Raw genomic sequence first — 18,644 nt, forward strand, 5'->3', positions numbered from 1 at the left:
CTACATCCTCCTGTGGGTGTTGGCAGCTCTAGAGCACAGAGCTATACCTGCTGGCAAATGAGTGACTGAGGAAATGGGGCAGGGTGGGAGACCCAAGGCTTTGTGTCCATCCTCAGTGCTGCAGGCTTTGTTCGGCCTGGAGGGTTCTCCCTGCGTAGGAACTCCTCCCTCATGGTGTGAACTGGGACAGAAAAATTGCTTGCTTGTGAAGCAGCAGTGTGTTCTGGGGCAGGGAGCAGCTTGCTGGATGAGTACAAGCTGTACCTGTAGGTGGGTTTGTTCTCAGAAAAACATCAAGTGTTTGATTTGTTACGTTGTAGCCTGCTACAGCTTTGATTGGGGCCTGTTGTGGCATCACTACCATCGGGGAAGTATCTCCAATGACCATTTGGATTGGAGCTTCTCTTAACAGGTGTGACTTCCCCTGGTGTGCTGTAGCTGAAGTAACGTGGCCACCTTGACACTGAGAAAGCTGGGACTAAGGAAGGCCCCAAAGGATGGTGAATGAAGCTGTGCTTGGTGATTTGTTACTGATTAATTCCTGCAGCATGAAATGTAATCTCAGTACTTGTGTTCAAGGCATGAGGCTGGCGTGGAGCTGCCCCCAGCCTGGATGTGATCCTTCTCTGAGCTGTTTTGTGTCACTCTGTGCACAGTGAAGTGCAGATCTAGTCTGCTCTTGACAAACTCATTGTCATCAATGCCACCAGCAGTGCTCTGACCCTTGGGGGAAGATGCTGAACAGGAGCCCAGCACTGATCCATGCCCCTCTCTACAGCTTAAAAATGAAGTGCCTTTCCTCGGTGCCTGCTGTAAGACATTCATCAGTGATGGCCCAAGGAGTGAAAACAGACACATACTAACTACACTATCAAGCCACCAACTTCTTTTTTTAATGGAGACACAGTGTCGATCACAATTTATTGTAAAGTCATGAAATGCCAGCAACAGCACAGACTGATCAGCAGGTCAGGCTGGGCAGAACCCTTGATTGTAGCCACAGCTGTTGGCCGTGGGCAGCAGCACTGAGTTACACGAGGAGGCAACAGTTTGTCTTCTACCTGCCCAACAGCAGCGCCGCAGGAGGCAGAGGATGGACAGCCACTGCACTGTGGTACGAACCATGCAAGAGTAACAAATGTGAGAGTAGGTGTGTAATAAATACTTGATGACATTAGAGAGGAAGGGGGGAAAAGAGGCTCATTAAAAAAAAAAATCTTCTGCAAGACATTAAAGCTATTTTAAGTATTGTCACTACCACCATGGGCAGTCCAGTCTCGTAGTGACTAATTGGTACATGGATCAGTTTTTAAACAACATCCCTCTTCACATGAAAAGGTCTGAATGAATTATGTATCCACCTGCTAAAGCTCTGGGGTTAAAGAAGTGATCAGTAATCAACATTTATTTCACACCTAGGCAGAATGATCACAACCGAAGGCTACTGTTCAGCTTCGTCTTCAATTACTTCGATTCTGCGCGGCCCGTAGAGTAGAACGTAGGCTATATGCCAGTCTCCTCCCCCAGATAACCTCAGAATGTCTTCAGGTGTGACAATGCTGACTTTGTCATCATCAAACTTAATCCACTCATCTGTAAGAAGAACACAGGCATTGCTTGTAACGGAGGGACGGCACCACGAAGAGAGCTGACAGTCTCTCAGCTCCCTCCTTTCCCCGTGCCCTTTTACTTTCTTTTCACCTTGTTTCCTTTTAACCCAGGACACGTAATGCCCAGAGGAACTTGATCTGCCCTGATGCGTTAGCACTGCCTGCAGGTCGTAATAGCCACAGTTATTAGAACCAATATCTGAAAGGAAGAAGGGAAAAAGAAAAAGAATTGCTTAAGCTTTCTTTAAATTATTAGAATTTTTAAGAGCAGAGACAAGTTTAATGCACTGCAGCTGTGTAGAACCCTCTTTACAGCACAGCTCTACGTGAGTAAAACAGCAGCTTTCAGCCAGGACAGCAGCTCTGTTGTGACCTCACTGTGTACCTGGATGAGATGCACACACAGCAAAGCCTGCAGCATTCAGCAGGTGATGGGGGGGTCAGCAAAGATGGTACTGTGGGACAGTTCAGCCAACACTTCCCTCCACCATCAGCTGCTCTCTGCACTCAGGGTGGGTTTTGAAAGCCCTCTTCCCATTTGTTGCTTCAGTTCCAGCTTTCCCCCACCCACCCAGGCGAACATGCAAAACACATTCCTTGCAAATGGCTCCTGCTGCAGGTATTTTTTTCTTATGTTAACTTGTCAGACACATGACAATTGCATCGACTACTTGACCAGCATTATAACTTGCCTAAACTTCCCCTTCCTTCTGTATCCACCACTTTCTGAAGGTTCATATCCAAATGCACTGAAAGGAGGTTTCTCAAGTATTCCTTCTGTCTGATCCACTTAAGCATGAGTAAACAGAAAATTACTTTAAACCAGATACATTTCCCCATACTCACCATCAGGAAAAGAAAAGGGCTCATATTTAACTTCTTTCTGCGCACCATCGCTTTTACTCAACTGGAAAACAGAATGAGCTGAATTAATGCGGACACGTTTTGAAAAAGCTTTGGCCCAATCTCACCAAATACCAACTGTGCATTTGATCAAATGTGTTTCTACAACTAAACCTATTTAATTCCAATCTGAATCAGATTCTACTGCCATTGCTTCTAGCTGGACCTTCAAAAACCTCATCGAGATAGCACCGGTTTCCAAAGCAACCTGCTGCAGGGAACTGCTTTTGCAGGGGGTTGGACTTGAAGACCTCCAGAGGTCCCTTCCAAGCCCTACAATTCTGTTTAACCACCGTAGCACACGCTGCCCTGACCATGCCCACCAAAGGCACTTTGCAACCGAAGGTTCCATTCCTTGCCCGGGACTCACTGGCAGAATAAGTGGTAATGAGAAAATCCCAGGCAGATCAAGTGACAACACACACTGCTTTAGAATAGCTCTTCTCGCTTCTGAATGTGTAAAAAGTGGTGCAAGCCTCACTCACGTATTTACATGGAACTGCCAAGAATTACAATGGGAAAAGGCAAGCAGAACACACTACAGTTTTAGTTCACTTTTTTCTTCTTCAAAGGAAAACAAAAGAAGGAAGTCAGTTTTAGAAGATGCAAGACAGGATAGGAAATGAAACTTTACTAAGTGTTCAGAGCACAGCCTTTTAGCTCACTGGTACATACGTTCTAAACAACTCATGAGACAAGCAGAACACCCCGTACAGCACTTGGAGGAGCAGCCTAAAAGGAGGAGCAGCCTAACTCACTGTTTCCAGCAGAATACTTGGAACACTGACTGCAAACAAGTGATTTGTTGATTTGCTCAGTGAGTATCAACAACAGTGTCAAGGTGCTGTGCTCAAGTATTAGAATGTGTGAAACTAAAGTCCTTTCTATACCAGCAGTAACCTGGTGCAATTCACTAACACGCAACTCTGATGGGAACACAAAGGGCTTGTGGGGAAGATCCTTCAGTGAATAAGAGCAAAGAATCTCATTAGATTAGGGGACACTGGAATAAGCGAGTAACGCCCAGAGCATCAATACTCCAGATTTGTTTGAAAGCATTTCAGGTGTATGATGCATTTAATCAAAGTGTCCATGAAACTTCCACAAGACTCACATTCTTTGGCTGTTGATTTACTTTTTTGTCTTCAAGATCTTTGAATTTTGATCGGTAGGAAACCATTTTTTCCTGAAGATCTGGCGTACACAGCTCATACACATCCAGCATAAGAGGAAATTTCACATCCTAAGAAGTAAACAGCAGAAAGAAAACGTGCACAATTTCATACTCTACGTGGAAGCATTCTAAGTCACCAAATCCAACCAAATGATATTCAACATTATGACAACTTCATCTGCTGAAGTTGTGTGTACAGCAATGTATATACTACTATCCCTTACTTCCCCCCTCCACCCTATTTTGGTAGCGCAGTTTGCCATGTAGCACCACTGGGTCCCTCACTACAAGACATTGGGGCCCTGGAGCGTGTCCAGAGAAGGGCAGCAAAGCTGTGAGGGGTCTGGAGCACAAGTCTGATGGGGAGCAGCTGAGGGAACTGGGATTGTTCAGTCTGGAGAAGAGGAGGCTCAGGGGAGACCTTATCACTCTCTACAACTGCCTGAAGGGAGGTCATGGTGAGGTGGGGGTCAGCCTCTTTTCCCAGGAACAAGACAAAATGGCCTCCAGTTGTGCCAGGGGAGGTTCAGGTTGGATATTAGGAGAAATTTCTTCTCCAAAAGAGCGGTGCTGCAGTGGCACAGGCTGCCCAGGGAGGTGGTGCAGTCACCCTCTCTAGAGGTGTTCAAGAACCGTGTGGATGTGGCACTGAGAGACATGGGCAGTGGGCGTGGTGGGGATGGGCTGATGGTTGGACTAGATGATCTCGGTGGTTCTTTCCAACCTTAGTGATTCTGGTTTTCTATGGCAACAGGGAACAAAGCTGCTTCATACTCAAGCAATGAAGTTGTATTACTAATATTTTTAAAGTAATTTTAAAGAAAACAAATCAGTAAACGACCTGCAAGCATTAGTGATCTACCCATAATTAAAAGCATACAAAACAACTAAGCTTGAATATGCAGAAAACTCACCTTAAGAACTTTGGCATTCACAGACTCTTTCTCTTTGTAAAAAAATCTAACCATCTGAATGGTCAGGTATGCTGGCAAGCGACTAATTTTAGACTAAAAAAGAAGTTTAGAAGATGCTATTAATTCAGATATATTCACAGATCATTAATACCTTAAACACCATTCATCCTAAGTCATAGGGTATTGCAGGAACACTTTTGTACATAGAGGGATAAAAGAAGCCTTCCCCTCTTGTAGTTCTATATAGTATTGTACTCAAAGAAATAATCCAGAACTGAACTTAAATTTCTCAGTAGTGGATGTTCAGGTACTTTATAAACATAAATGGCATGCAGCAATAAGTTTGTGTTCTAGGTTAGAAAACTGACAGCAGTTAAAGAAAAAAAATCAGAAAGAGCAACAGAATTACCACTCACAGATTTGATGTAGAGTGCATCTCTCTGCAAAGTCGGAGAGAGTTTGGTGATTTCCTCCTGTAGACGCTGTTCAAAAAAGCACAACAGACACATCCATGATAAAGCACTGAGCTTCAAGCACAGCGTGGATAAACAATCTAAATGTTCTTCTGTTGATCCATTCCATTGCTATCAGCCATTAAGTCATAAGGCATTTTGAAATCCCTTGGCACCACCACCACTGCCATTCATTTGTCCAGCTCCACGTCCACCATTCAGGAGACCTCACAAGGCTCTGTTTCTCTCTGCAGAAAATATTACTCTACAAGAAAACCACAGTTTAGAACTGAAGAATCAGGGTTTGGTTATGAATGTGTTGTGCCGTGTCATGCTTGGAAGACAACTAAAATTTCGAGCTTCCTGAGGCACAAATATTTGCACGTTTCTCAGCTGTCAGTCTAAAGCGGGCAGAGCCGCGTATAAGGAGATGGGCGGCAAAGATCTGCTCCTGGGGACCTTCCCCGAGTCAGGGAAGGAGCAACCTGGCTGTTAGTACTGGGACTGCCTGTTGCTACAGGCTATCCAGCATCAGAATTCTAGATGATTCTCTTCTCACTGGTGACAGGACGAGGGGAAATGGCCTCAAGTTGTGCCAGGGTAAGTTTAGGTTGGATATCAGGAAGCGCTTCTTTACAGAAAGGGTTGTTAAGCACTGGAATAGGCTCCCCAGGGAGGTGGTTGAGTCACCATCCCTGGATGTGTTTAAGAACCGTTTGGATGTGGTGCTCAGGGACATGATTGAGCAGAGGGTTGTTAGAGTCAGGGTACTATGGTTAGGTTGTGGTTGGACTCGATGATCTTTAAGGTCTTTTCTAACCTGAGCAACTCTACAATTCTATGATTCTATTCAGTCTGTAATGCAAGACAGATGAAAAATATGTCCTGTTAAAACTACAACGCATTGGCTTGCATATGGATACCTCCTTGAGGAAGACCACAGCAGGGTTAAAAAAGAAAAAAGCTCTGCTGAAGTCTGCTTTGTATTAACACAATTCGTTCCCACTTCCATCTACAACACCCCAAAAAGTCTTGGAACTTACTGAAGTTCGGACAGCAGATGTGAATTCCAAGGCAGGGGTAAATTAAAAAGAAAATAAAAATAAAACCACCACCACCACACCCAGATCATTTGGAACTTCAATTAAAAAAAGCCGTAACGACTTACCAGTTTTAGTCCTGTAAACAGATATTTCACTTCTTGACTGATAAAGCAGCTGAGCTGAAGCTGATTCTCCTTTCCTTTAGTTACCTCTTCTTCTTCAGCTTCTGTACATTTCATGCTTCACAAAATTAAGGAAAACCATTGTGCACTAAAGAGCTGAACTACGGAAGGAGCTGCTCTAGTGAAAACTGTCCCCCTCGTTGAAATGAAGTCTGTTTCTTCATTACTTTCCACACATTCTTCTAATCAATCTATCCAAGCTGTTGTGTTGTAGATCTTTTTTTTTTTTTTTTAAATCCACTTCCTTCAGAAGATACTTTTATGACTGCTTGGAATGCACTCATTCTACAGATGCTGCCATAGTGACACTCAGGAGGCTTGCAACCCCACTTTCCTAACAGGTCTCCTTCTCCTGTCATTGGCCTATGCATCATTCCTCTTAACTACTCATTCTGCTCCTCTCAAATAGTTGAGGAATAAAAGACATCACAGTGCAAGGAGAAAGATGTATGACTCAAAATATGAGGTCTTTACTCTTCAACTTCTTTACTCCTTCCAATATTTGAAGGGAGCGTATAAACAGGAGGGGGAATGGCTGTTTGCAAGGGTGGATAGTGACAGGACAAGGGGGACTGGTTTTAAACTGAGACAGGGGAGGTTTAGGTTGGATATTAGGAAAAAGTTTTTCACCGAGAGGGTGGTGACACACTGGAACAGGTTGCCCAAGGAGGCTGTGGGTGCCCCATCCCTGGAGGCATTCAAGGCCAGGCTGGATGTGGCTCTGGGCAGCCTGGGCTGGTGGTTGGTGACCCTGCACACACAGCAGGGGGGTTGAAACTCTATGATCATTGTGGCGCTTTTCAACCCAGGCCATTCTATGATTCTTCATTACTACCAAGCTATGAGATACGACACCTCGTCTTAGGGGATGCTTCCTTATTTCAAAAGAGCAAAGCCCACAGTCAAATTCTTTCAGGCAAGTGGTGGTCAGTTTAATGATTTTGTGTTGGAAAAAAGGAAAGAGTGATTGCTTGACAGGACATGTAATCCCCATCTGGTCATCTCCTTTTTGTTTTCACTGTAAAAAAGCTACTAGAAAGTTGGGAACTGAATACATTTCTTACCTATTGTTCGATAAGTTTCTAATATATGTCTTGAGTAATCAATCTCAAGCCATCATTTGTCCACGTTCAGTACACCAAGATTATCTGCAACGCTCAGCGAAAAAAAAAAAAAGGCTATTTTAGGAAGGTAATTACTTTTACTTGGATAAAACATCTCAGAACCCTCACAGCAGATAACTGGAAGCCTTTTCTGGGAAGGAAGTCTGGTATTTAAATTCAGTGGGTTTTTTTTTTTCCTGCAAATTTCCATTACTTTCCTTCCTCTCCTTCTCAAAGTATATGCAAACTTCACTTTAATTGCTGTGTACTCCTTCAATACATCATTCCCTTTATTCCCCGACAAGTCTCTATTTTCCATGCTACTTTAGATGATGCTTTTCATCCTCGCTGCACTCAATTAAAGAATCACAAAATCATTAACACCCCGTATGCCTTGCCTTAGTCCTTAGGATACACAGTTTCAATTTCAATGCCGAAGAACTGATCAATTAAACTCTTCTTTTTAGAAGCTGTTGCTGTAGCTCCAGAGTCTGTCTGTAAAACAAATCCCTTATGACGTAACTTTAAATAGCATGTAAAAACAGTCTTCTTAATAACCCCATTTATTTCAATTCCTTGAAGCCTGTTCCTTCATCCTTCTTCAGGTGCATTTTTCCTAGTCCATCCCCTTATGCAGCGTCAAACTTTTTAGAAGAAATGCATTTATATCACCGCTGCTGCTAAGGCCACCTCAAGGCATACCAGCAAGCAAGATTTCAATCACAACGCGTCACATCACAAGTTAAATTTGTCTTTAAATTTTAGAGTATCAAAATTTTTTCTGCTGCCAAGATTCTCCAGAAAACCCTTTGCAGAGGAAGAAGAGTCACTTTTTCCCTAAGATTTTATCATGCAAACTTATTTCTTATGAGGTTGTTAGTTCTCTGTTTAGAACAGCAGTTATATAGTTAAGAACATTGGTTGTTTGTTTTTTTTTCCCAGACACAAAGATGTTCTTTCATCAGTTTTTGGTTCTTGTATGCTAGATTTGTAGGCTACCATGGCCTACATCCACCTCCACCCTGGTCCAAAACACTCCCTAAATGGTCCAAATGAAAAGTACTCCAAAAAAAAAAATACTACAGCACAGCTTGCAAAATACACAGCACTACCCTGATCAGTCACCAGAAAGCAGTTTCACTTAATGGACTACAGACATGTGTTAAAGAATTCAGTGAGCAGATGATTTAAAAAATTATGTGGAGATTAAGTCCAGTATTATAAGTTCTACCTCCAGTTAAGAGTGAGACCACAATTACCTCCATCACTGTATCACCTTCTATGCCTTCCAGCTTCTGCTGCAGTACCCTCATCATCTGCCCCCAGCACTCATTGGCATCCTAGGACAGGAACAGAACATGAAATTGGACTAAAAGCAGAATGATTTGAAGAACAGCATTACAATCATCCATCCTCACATTGTAAAACCAAATGTAACAATTCCCTAACTAATCACTTATCTCCGTATCCTTTCAGAAATAGGGCTTGAAATTACATTTCACTTCTCTACACAGTAAAAAAGCCAGAACTTCCTGGGTTGCATTATTTTCACAGAAGAAGGAAAACAAACATATATGCGTTGTGTTAAGACTTCCAGGATAATAGAGAACTTTCAAGCAGTGAGTTAATAATCGCTCTTTACCTGTTGGAGGTATTGTCCTTGATCACCTTTCTCTGCAAACTGTGGGAAGGCCATATGTAAAAACTGCAGGAGAATGATAGGTGGGATACTGGAGGAAGTTTTATCCATGGAATCAAACAAGTCTCTAAGAGCTTGAAAAAAAAGTGAATGTTTTGAGAAGTGGAAAAACATTTATAACACGTCAGGAGGTTTAAAAAGAATAGTAAAATGACAGCAATATTTAAAGACTGATCATTTAACAGTGCCCAACTCCATCTTTCCCAAACAGGGCCAAATTGTCCAGGTGGCACAACAGGTGCACCTAAAATCTCATCTGTCAACGTGACTTTGCAAAGGTAGAGATGACAATTCTGAGAGTTTGACGCATCACGCTTTGTCTTCCCTGGCTGCTAACAGAAGAACATTTCTGAGTAGTTCAGGTTTCATTTAAGACACAACTAAGGAACAATGTCTCCACAGTAAGACAACACCTAAAGAGACCAGAAGGCATTCACAGTCTATACTCTAGAGCAGCTCAAGTTTCACCAACTACTTGGAAAGAAAAAAATAAATCATTTTTTCCAACTAAAATATCTAGAAAACGCTCATGCTTGATTTAATACCCAGGAAAAGAAGTATGTGGATACATACGTGCAGACAGTTCAATGACTATGTGCAATTCAGTGATTGATATGATTGCATGACAATACGTGCGGCTTTCTTTTTGGCTCTGGACACGCTATCATGTAGACCTTAACGACCCACCTTATAGCATTTCACATTGACAAATCACTTCAGAGACATCTGTTAACTCTCACAACATGCCCGGGAAGTAGGCAGTGGTCGCATGGTCACTAACTCACAAGTGGAGAGACTACTGAATACAACTCTTGAACTGGTGAATATAGGCAAGATTACGTGGAACCAAGGTCAATTTCTGCCCCTCTTCTTTAAAGAATACGTTCACTGAACTTGGGGAGAGAATCAACTGAGATGGCACAGCAATTAAAAAAAATGCCCTACGTGTCATGCAGGAGTTCTTGACCAACTCAGCACCAGACAGTTAACTAAGAATAACTCAGATCTTTAACCATTACAACTCCTAAAAAGCAGAGCTGTCACCTTAAAAAGAAAATAAGGGACACAAAGTATAGGCAGTGGAAAGGGGAGGGGCAGGCATGGTTGTATAGAGTAACCATTGAACTTACCACCCCAAAATTCGATCAGCAGGCATACCCACAAACTTGACCTTTCCTTCCTTATATTGTTTTGTTTTTCCTTAAATGGACTGGTAGAAATCCCAGTGTCCTGGCCCAGCATCATAGTGGGGCAATAAAATAGAGTAAAAAAAGAAAGAGTGGACAAGTAGTACCCTTGTTCAAGTCTAAGGGGTCTAACTAGAACTTCAGTTAGAACTTGGAGATAAGGGGCCATCGTGAGCTCCCACATTGTGAGCACCCAGATCACCACGACAAAGAGTAACTTTCCTTTTTAAGATGTTATTTATGTCAGTAGGGTTCTTCAGGGTAAAGGCTAAGACCAGCAGCCACCAAGGCCACTGAGACCACTAAGCATCAGCTACCACCCAAACAATAAAGCTCAGACAACAAAGCATTTAAAAATAAGTAAATAAATAAAATACATATGCTATGGGTGTGGCACTACCCTACCATCAAGTGAATCAAAGAACTGCTCGTGAAAATATTCCTATGCAAAACGATCCAAACAGCAGACGGATGGAGTCTGCCTTAGAGAGCTCCAATTCTATGTGCCTACGTACAACACAGTATGACATGAACACTTGTTATCTAAGCCTAGCTAACACTGAGTATATTTCTCCTAGTGTGCGGCCACGTAACATGCAGTGATGTATGCTTTGCAGCCTTTAAAAGACATTAACCAAACGAAATGAGTTCTCCGCCGCTAGCAGATCTGAAATCCCTAAGGTGTATGCACTGAAGAAACACACGCTGAGCTCTAGCTGCAATTTCCACCTCCATTTAACAGGAAATCAGGCTCTAGTCTAAAAGCCTGTGTTTTCTCTAAACACCAACCTGCAGTAATGTACTGAGCAGAGGCCATTTCTCCTGAAGCTCTTAAGGCACCACCATACCTAAAAGAGAAGAAGAATTTGTATGGTTTATGCTCTAATCATGAAGAGCAGTCAAGTTGGCAACCAAATTTAAAGAAGTGTATCAAAAGAAGCCAAGCATTAAAATCAAAGTAACTGAAGAAAAGATTCATATCAAAGTCTTGGTTAATCTGCAAGCATGTGGAAGCACAGAAAAACTGGCAACCTTGAGAATACACAAATGCTGCCTCCCTAATCCATTTTCCTCAAAGATGCAATCCTTTTTTAAAGAAACTAAGAAAATATTTGAGTAGAAGCTACCTTATATCTGAAATATATGCCACATCTGCTTTAGATGCATGGAAAAAAACACATTCACAGACAGCAGATAAAATGCAGTGACTGAGGGCAGTCTTCCTACCTTCATAGCAGAACTAAAGCAGAGAGAGGTGACGCATTTTGGAGCAGATGGAAGCATTTCCCACACTGGCAATGTGGGAGAGTCCGCCCACATTATGGGAACTTAGCACTCCCCTTTGAATGATTTCTTAATTTACCACCAGCATGGAGAACATCGGCCTTCCTTAAAGGACAGAAGCCTTCAAGCCAAAGGAAGGCCCCATGCATACTTATGCAATCTCAGACTGGACTTCAAGTGATGAACAGGAGACTTGCCTCCTGTCATGCCTCAAAAATGGGAATACTCTTGCAGAGATCAACTGAACAGCTGAAACAAAGCCATACAGTAAGTTTCCCCATTCAAGACCATTCACCTCTCTCCCACTGCCATATACCCTCCCATATGATCACCAAGCAGAGGAGGCCAAACAGAGGCCAGCTCTCCAGTGGAGAACTCCATGCTAACAGTTCTTTTCCTCATCTGGAGGACAAATTCAGGCTCATGTTGCCACACACTTTCATTCCTCTGATCTTTACAATATTCAAGAAGTTTCTCGTAGATTCCTGACAAAAAGCAGTTTGGTCATTTAATATTTTAGTCCAGAATCGCAGATATTCTACAATCAGAACTAATGAAACAGATTCTGATGGCCGTGGCTTCTGTTCCCTACCCACTGCTGAAACTCCAGTTTCTTCCCGAAGAACCCTGCTGTTTTATCTCCAAGTACCAAAAGGTTAATAATATCTTCAGAATCTCATAGTTGAAAGCATATTATGCTACAAAGTCATCGAATTAAAAACAAAATAAAAAGACATTCTTCAGAGGAAGAAGAGTCACATACAATTCTTTTATAAACCATACAAATGACCATACAAATAACACAAAGAAGGCTCAGAGTTCAGCAGGCCTGCTGAAGCATCCTAAACACGTCTTCTTTTTAGTTAAGCAAATCTCATTCTCTCCATTAAAAGCTATTTCCAACAAACACTTGGTTTAATCTTTTTTAAAAGTTTAGACTAGCAAGGCCATCGTGCACACTTCAACTAATTGTTCTATTAATCCTTACCAGATTTAAAGAGCATTGCTGTAATCCATAGTATTAAAAGACTGTTCCACAAAATGCATGCTATTTCATAAGCTAAAGAAAACATTCTAGTCATGGTATTTTTTATACTGAGTCCTACCTTTTAAGGGCCTCTTTCACTTCTGGCACTGAGCGGATACACTGAACTGTAGCATTCATGTAGCAAGTGTTGCCAAGGTTCGTCAATCCACATGGTAACTCCATCTACCAAAAAATTTACAAGGCTGCTTGAATAGAGAGCGGTAGAAGCCTTTTTCTTTTTTTTCAGAAAAGCTATAATTGAACATAAACTTGCAAGAAAAGAACCATCAGAGATGAGTAAAACCTAGAATGTTCCATCAGACTACTTTGTTGAGTTTTCCAGAGCCATTTTCTGACTGTATGGATCTATTTCACAATTCATTGCTTCCAGAGGACATCCAAGAACGCTTTGCGTCTTTTCTGCTCTGCATGTTTAATTTATTGAGTGTATTCTTCAAGCAGGCAGTCAGTTAGAAAGTTCAATTATGATTCCATCCAAGTTTTGACCTTACAATTCTATTTCCGTGAGATTTCCACATGAATTCACTTGTAAGTAACACTGGTGTTGCAACTACAAACAGTTTTCAGCGCAACTCTGAATGGGATAAAGTTCACAGTCAGAGACAAAAGCATTATTCCAGTTCTTCCCTGGCATTCTGTGACAGACCATCCATCTGCTCTTTTTACACAACTTCTGACAAACGTGAAGGCCAAGTAATAATTGCTCTAATCGGTTTCAGCAACCACCATAAATCACAACATAACAGCTCTTTTTTGGGTTCATTGTTTTGCAGATATCCTGCATATTTGAGCAGCTGTCAGGGAAAAGCATGCAGCTTAATGATTCCATTATTCCCAGGAAAACATGTAATCCAATCCCAATCCAATAATGTCAAACCTACTTCGGAAAGACAATCTTAGGTAACATAAAGCTTTTAACGAGAACCAACAAGAACACAAACCACTTCTGGTTTCCCTCCAGAGATATGAAGACATATCAGGTCCTTTTGCTCAGGGACATGATTTAGCAGAGGGCTGTTAGAGTTATGGTACTATGGTTAGGTTGTGGTTGGACTCGATGATCTTTAAGGTCTTTTCCAACCTGAGTGATTCTGTGATTCTATTCTATGAATGCAGGAAACACCTTTGCGTATGTCTTACTCAGGTAGAGCTCAGGACAGCAGAACGAGGGTAGTACAAATCATTTCTAAAGGCATCAGCAGTGCTCTTTTTAGAACATTTACTCAACTGCCTGCTTAAGGACAGCGTTAGAAATTGGACTTTTGAAGTACATCCCATACTTTAACGCGGTCATCCACATGAATTTCACGTTTAAGAAGATATAAACGCGAAACAGAAGAACCACAGATTCAAAATACACTTTTAAGCAACTCAAAAAGAAGCACTTACATTTTCAAGCACTTAAAAACCTGTCGCTATTCAGGAGTTTACAAGGAACTGAAGCTGGGAATATGCTTACCGCAGAAGCCAGCTGCTCCTCTGTCATGTCCTCCACAAAGACGGGCCGAGCAATGGGCTCTTCTGGGAGCGCATCTGCAGAGCCCATCATTAATAAGGTCATCCCCTTGGAACACAATAAAAACAGCAATAAATGTTTAAGCTCAGTTATCTCCTTAAAAACAACAAAGCATGAAGCCCTTAACATACTAAAGGTATTTCCCCAGAGATAAGCTAGATCTTTCTCTTAGATTACAGAACTCATCTCTTGCCAGTAGCTGACAACTCAGGACTAAATTTAACAACCACAGAGTAACCCAAATGTGAAGCAATCAAAGCAGCTCCTTCCTGATAGACACCGGGGATTACTCATCTTGAAGACTTCGGTGCAAATACTCCTCTTTCCCTCAATTTTCAGAAAGAACCTTGGAACCAAGGATAACCGAGCAGCTGACTTCCAATTGGAAAACAGGTGCAACACTTGAGATCCTCAATCAAAAAAAAGCCCACAAGACCTTACAATCAGAGCTCTCAAAGCAAAAAAGGATCCCCATCTTTAGCCAAGAGTCAGGGGAAACACGTCAGACAGATGTTGGCCAAAACTGGGACCACAGCTCAGAGTACAGACATATTTTTCCACCTGAAAAGCATGCGGGACAGGAAGTAACACCCTTCGGCCTGGCACGTTCCAAGGATGTTAAACTCATCAAAAAGTCAGTTTAGGCATGAGGACAAATTCAAGGGATAAAAAAGAAATCATGTTACCACACCTCCGGGACTGCTACAAGGAAAAGGAGTTTGTCAGCGTTCAACAGGAAAACGTCTATACAGAGTAAGGTCCACCAAAGGGGGAAAATGGCTATCTGAAGGCCACAAATAAGAATGCCTTAAGGAAAAGGATGAGCTGAAGAGAAAGAAACTGCTTTAACAGCATAAATAAATCCCTACAAGTTGTACAAATCATTACTAAAATGGTAAGTGAAGCTGTAAGCATGAGACTATGATATACTGGAGTTTTTGCTGAGCAACTTTGCTACAATAGCTGCAACAATTTGCTACAGGCTGCTAACAGGTGCTCAGGAACTAATGACAAGGGTAAGAATCACACTAACTTACTGGGCTCAATAAAGAGATGTTACAAGATACCTACAGAAATGAAAATGATTGAAAACACACAAAAATCTTTGTGGCTGCCCGTTTCAGCATTGCACAGGTAAGAAACACAAACGTGTTCCCTTCTCATTTCCTCACTGAGCGAATTCAAAAGTGCGAATAAGCACAACCCGTGGCTTTGCTTTTAACAACAGCCATTTAGTACAGGAGAGCAAATTTCAGAAGGCTGATGAAAAGGCAGCAGGCAGAGCGGCTGCTTCAGCATCCCCAGCACAAGGAGCAGCAGTGAGGAGTCAGTAAGAACACTCAGGTGCAACGACTCTACCACTATTTTCCATCAAGGTCTGGTTTTTAGAAAAGGAACTACCCACTCATGGAGAACTCACACAGATACAAAAGCTTTAGCTTCTTCTTTAATGGCCAAAATAAATCTCAAGGCATTGTACAATGTAGGCATTGCTTAGAACTTACATCTTTTATTTTTATGTTCCCCCAGTCATCATCCTGTATGTGAAATGAAATAAAAGAGAGGTTATTTACTTTCCACCAGAAGACAAGCGAGCATTCTCATTAATATTAATCACATATTTCTAAATATACGACCGTGGTTCATCCAAAATTCCCAATTATGATGGATTTACACATCATAAGCCTTGCCTAAGGAAAATAAACAGCAACCAAGCCACCTTCTCAGTAAGCTGTTCAGATGTAAACCTGTTTGCTAGGAAAGTTGTCCACATTGCATCACATGGAGGAAAGCCTCCAGCAAAGCACCCCACAAACTTTTCTTCAGCTGAAAAGCAAAAAGTTGCATCCAGATTCTGATCGTTCAAAAGGAACAGCAAAACAACTGAACGAGCAGAGCAGTTTGGTGAAAACCAGTGAGAAAGTGATTCAAAACTGCAGTACACCTCCCAGTCATTCAGCAACAAACTTTCAGCAACAACTTCCAGCAGCACGCAACGAATCACAGACTACTTCTGAGAAGTACAGACAGTTTAACAACAACCATATTTGAGCGCTTCTCTAAATATGTCACAGAGTAATTAAATCAGAAATACTGCAGAAAAAATGGATTTCTACCTTCAGGGTTCCTCCTCTAAGCATGACCTTCTGTCGAGCTGGCTGAACTCCGGTCAGGGCAAATAGCTGAGCCTTGAAGACCATTGGAGGCTCATCCGTGTTCAGCTCCACACCATCGAATTTCTCTTTTCCCCATTTCACATTAACTGCAAACAAAAGTATTGTGAAACGAGATTATTTCCTAAAATGAAAGAACGTCATGACCAAGATGGAACTGATATTTCAAGGTCATGGACTTTATAACATCTCAGAACAGTCTGACACCCTTGATATTAGGGGACACCCTTACAAAGCCTAAAGGAGATCCGACTGTAGGCAACACGTGCACTGAGAACTTCTACACACAATAAGTGCAAAGGAGAGAATCACAGATTCTTTTGGCAAGTCTTCACCAAAGCAGACATAAAGCAAACTCTTCCAATCTCATGGTGCTGTCCATTGCAAACAAATTTCTGGAGGAAGCTGGGACATGCATTCAGGTAAGCTTTCCATTCTCTTTCAGCAGCAAACAAATTATAAAAGCCACAGTTGTGGCTCCAGACATTACTGTCTGCATTGAGTGACACAAGGTGGTAAGCATGTATTGACACAAGCCCCACAGACAGCGGGGGTCTACACTAACCTGACACTGCCATGTTAGCAGGGAGTTGGACTCGATGATCCCAAAAGTCCTTTCTGACCCAACAACTCAGTAATTTGGCAAACTGAACTACACCGCCACCTTCCTTAGTTTTGACAGAACCTATCATACCTGCATGGAAACACAGCTCCTAGAGCCCTGTCCCCAGTACGGGTGCAGGCCTGGAACCAAGCAGTCACATGGTGCTCGGTCGTGCTAGTAGGAGCGGGATCATAGAATCGTTAGGGTTAGAAAGGACCTCTGGAGATCAGACCAACCCCCAACTAAAACAGGTTCCCCACAACAGGGTGCAGAGGAAAGCATCCAGGTGGGTCTTGCATAACTCCAGAGAAGGGAGACTCCGCAGCCCCTCTGGGCAGCCTGTTCCAGTGCTCCGTCACCATCACAGTGAAGAAGCGAGAAGGAGCTCCCTGCGTTGCAGTTTGTGCCCATTCCCTGGTTCTGTTGCTGCACACCAGTGAGGACAGCCTGCGTCACCAGTGACATGTCCAGCACAGCGACACAGGGGCACGCTACCTGCATCCTGCAGGGCTACCTCACACAGGGCAGAGAGGCACGCAACAAACAGTGTGTTTTTAAAGAACATTTGCTTGATGGCTTCACGTCAGTTGATCTCACGTGTACATAAGGCTGAAGTTGTGCTGAAGGCCTGCAAAACACAGCATGTAGCAACAACCCACATGCGTGCTAAGCAGTTAGCAGACCCTGACTGAAGGCACCATCTCCTTACGTCCCACCTGTACTTCTGCTTGAAGCAAATCTACTCCAGCAGTTCTGGGTTTGTTTCACCACAAAACTCGGGAAGCCACAACTTAAAATCTTCCCAAAAGGGTAAGACTGCAGATATCGGGTAATAAGGACGAACGAACAGAGCGCAGGATCGCAGAACAACCCGACCCGGGAGAACCCCACAGGGAGCCCACCTGAACGACGCGCGTTACGCGGCGTTCAGAAGCTCCACCAGGCACGGGCCTTCCCCACGTGCCCCAGGACGGCCGCCCACCGCTGCCATCAGCCGGGCGGACCGCTCCATCGCGGTACCCGGCGGCTCGGACCGGGCGCAGAGCTGCTGCTTCCTCCTCCTCCTCCTCCTCCCGCCCGCCCACAGCTCCCAGCCCCCCTCAGCACCCCCTCGGCCGCCCCTCAGCGGGCACCGCCCGGCCCGCCGCGCACCGCGCGCGCTGCCTCACCTGAGAAGAGCGGCATGGCGGAGGGCGCGGAGCCGGGAGCGGCGTTACCGGAGGGAAGCGGCGGGCGGGCGGGAGGGGCGGGCGACGGCGGCAGCGGCTCGAGCGCGGCCCCCTCCCTCGGGCTCTCATTCAAACCGGCCCCTCAGGATGACGCTGCAACGCGGCCGCTGCCGGAAGCGGGGCGGGGTGCGCGCGCAGCGCCGGAAGGGCAGGGACGGGCGAGCGGGAAGGAGCGGGAGCGCGCACGGTGCTGCTGCCTCACAGGCGGGCGGGAGCGCGCACAACGCGTGCCCGTAGCCTGGCGCTGCGGCCAATAAAATAATCAGTGCTTGAACATGGAGAAAGGAGGAGAGCGCCACATTGAAACGTCCCCAAACTGTCCTGCTGGTTTCCTCACACCCCTCCATGATGGTGCCTCTGGAAACCCCAACACTTCTCCAATGTTTCACGACCTTTCTGGTTGTGCTATGACTAAACTAGCTAATGCTAAGCAAAATACACTTAGTCTGATGTTAAACGTGCTTAACTGAACGATACGTGAGTTCACAAAGCCAGCTAATGCTAAGCAAAACAGACCGGGGC

At 43.7% G+C, this 18,644-nt stretch overlaps 1 protein-coding gene across 2 annotated transcripts; it reads right to left on the minus strand.

Moving 5' to 3' along the window:
• Nucleotides 1-871: 871 nt before the first annotated feature.
• Nucleotides 872-18,240, minus strand: USP14 (ubiquitin specific peptidase 14). 2 transcript variants are annotated; one of them, XM_419150.8, is made up of 16 exons: nt 18,063-18,240; nt 16,233-16,378; nt 15,621-15,653; nt 14,059-14,163; nt 12,658-12,761; nt 11,057-11,115; nt 9,024-9,154; nt 8,641-8,721; nt 7,797-7,876; nt 6,222-6,336; nt 5,018-5,083; nt 4,602-4,694; nt 3,628-3,756; nt 2,457-2,517; nt 1,702-1,809; nt 872-1,593 (listed from the first exon to the last, which is right to left on the minus strand). In XM_419150.8, exons 1-16 carry the CDS (start codon nt 18,076-18,078, stop codon nt 1,442-1,444), a joined length of 1,479 nt encoding a protein of 492 aa, XP_419150.1. In that variant the 5' UTR covers nt 18,079-18,240; the 3' UTR covers nt 872-1,441. The 2 variants fall into 2 exon arrangements, with proteins under 2 accessions (XP_419150.1, XP_046794215.1); XM_046938259.1 differs by having other exon boundaries at nt 17,796-18,128.
• Nucleotides 18,241-18,644: the final 404 nt, after the last annotated feature.

Source organism: Gallus gallus, chromosome 2 (genome assembly GCF_016699485.2).
Source record: "Gallus gallus isolate bGalGal1 chromosome 2, bGalGal1.mat.broiler.GRCg7b, whole genome shotgun sequence".
NCBI lineage: Eukaryota > Metazoa > Chordata > Aves > Galliformes > Phasianidae > Gallus > Gallus gallus.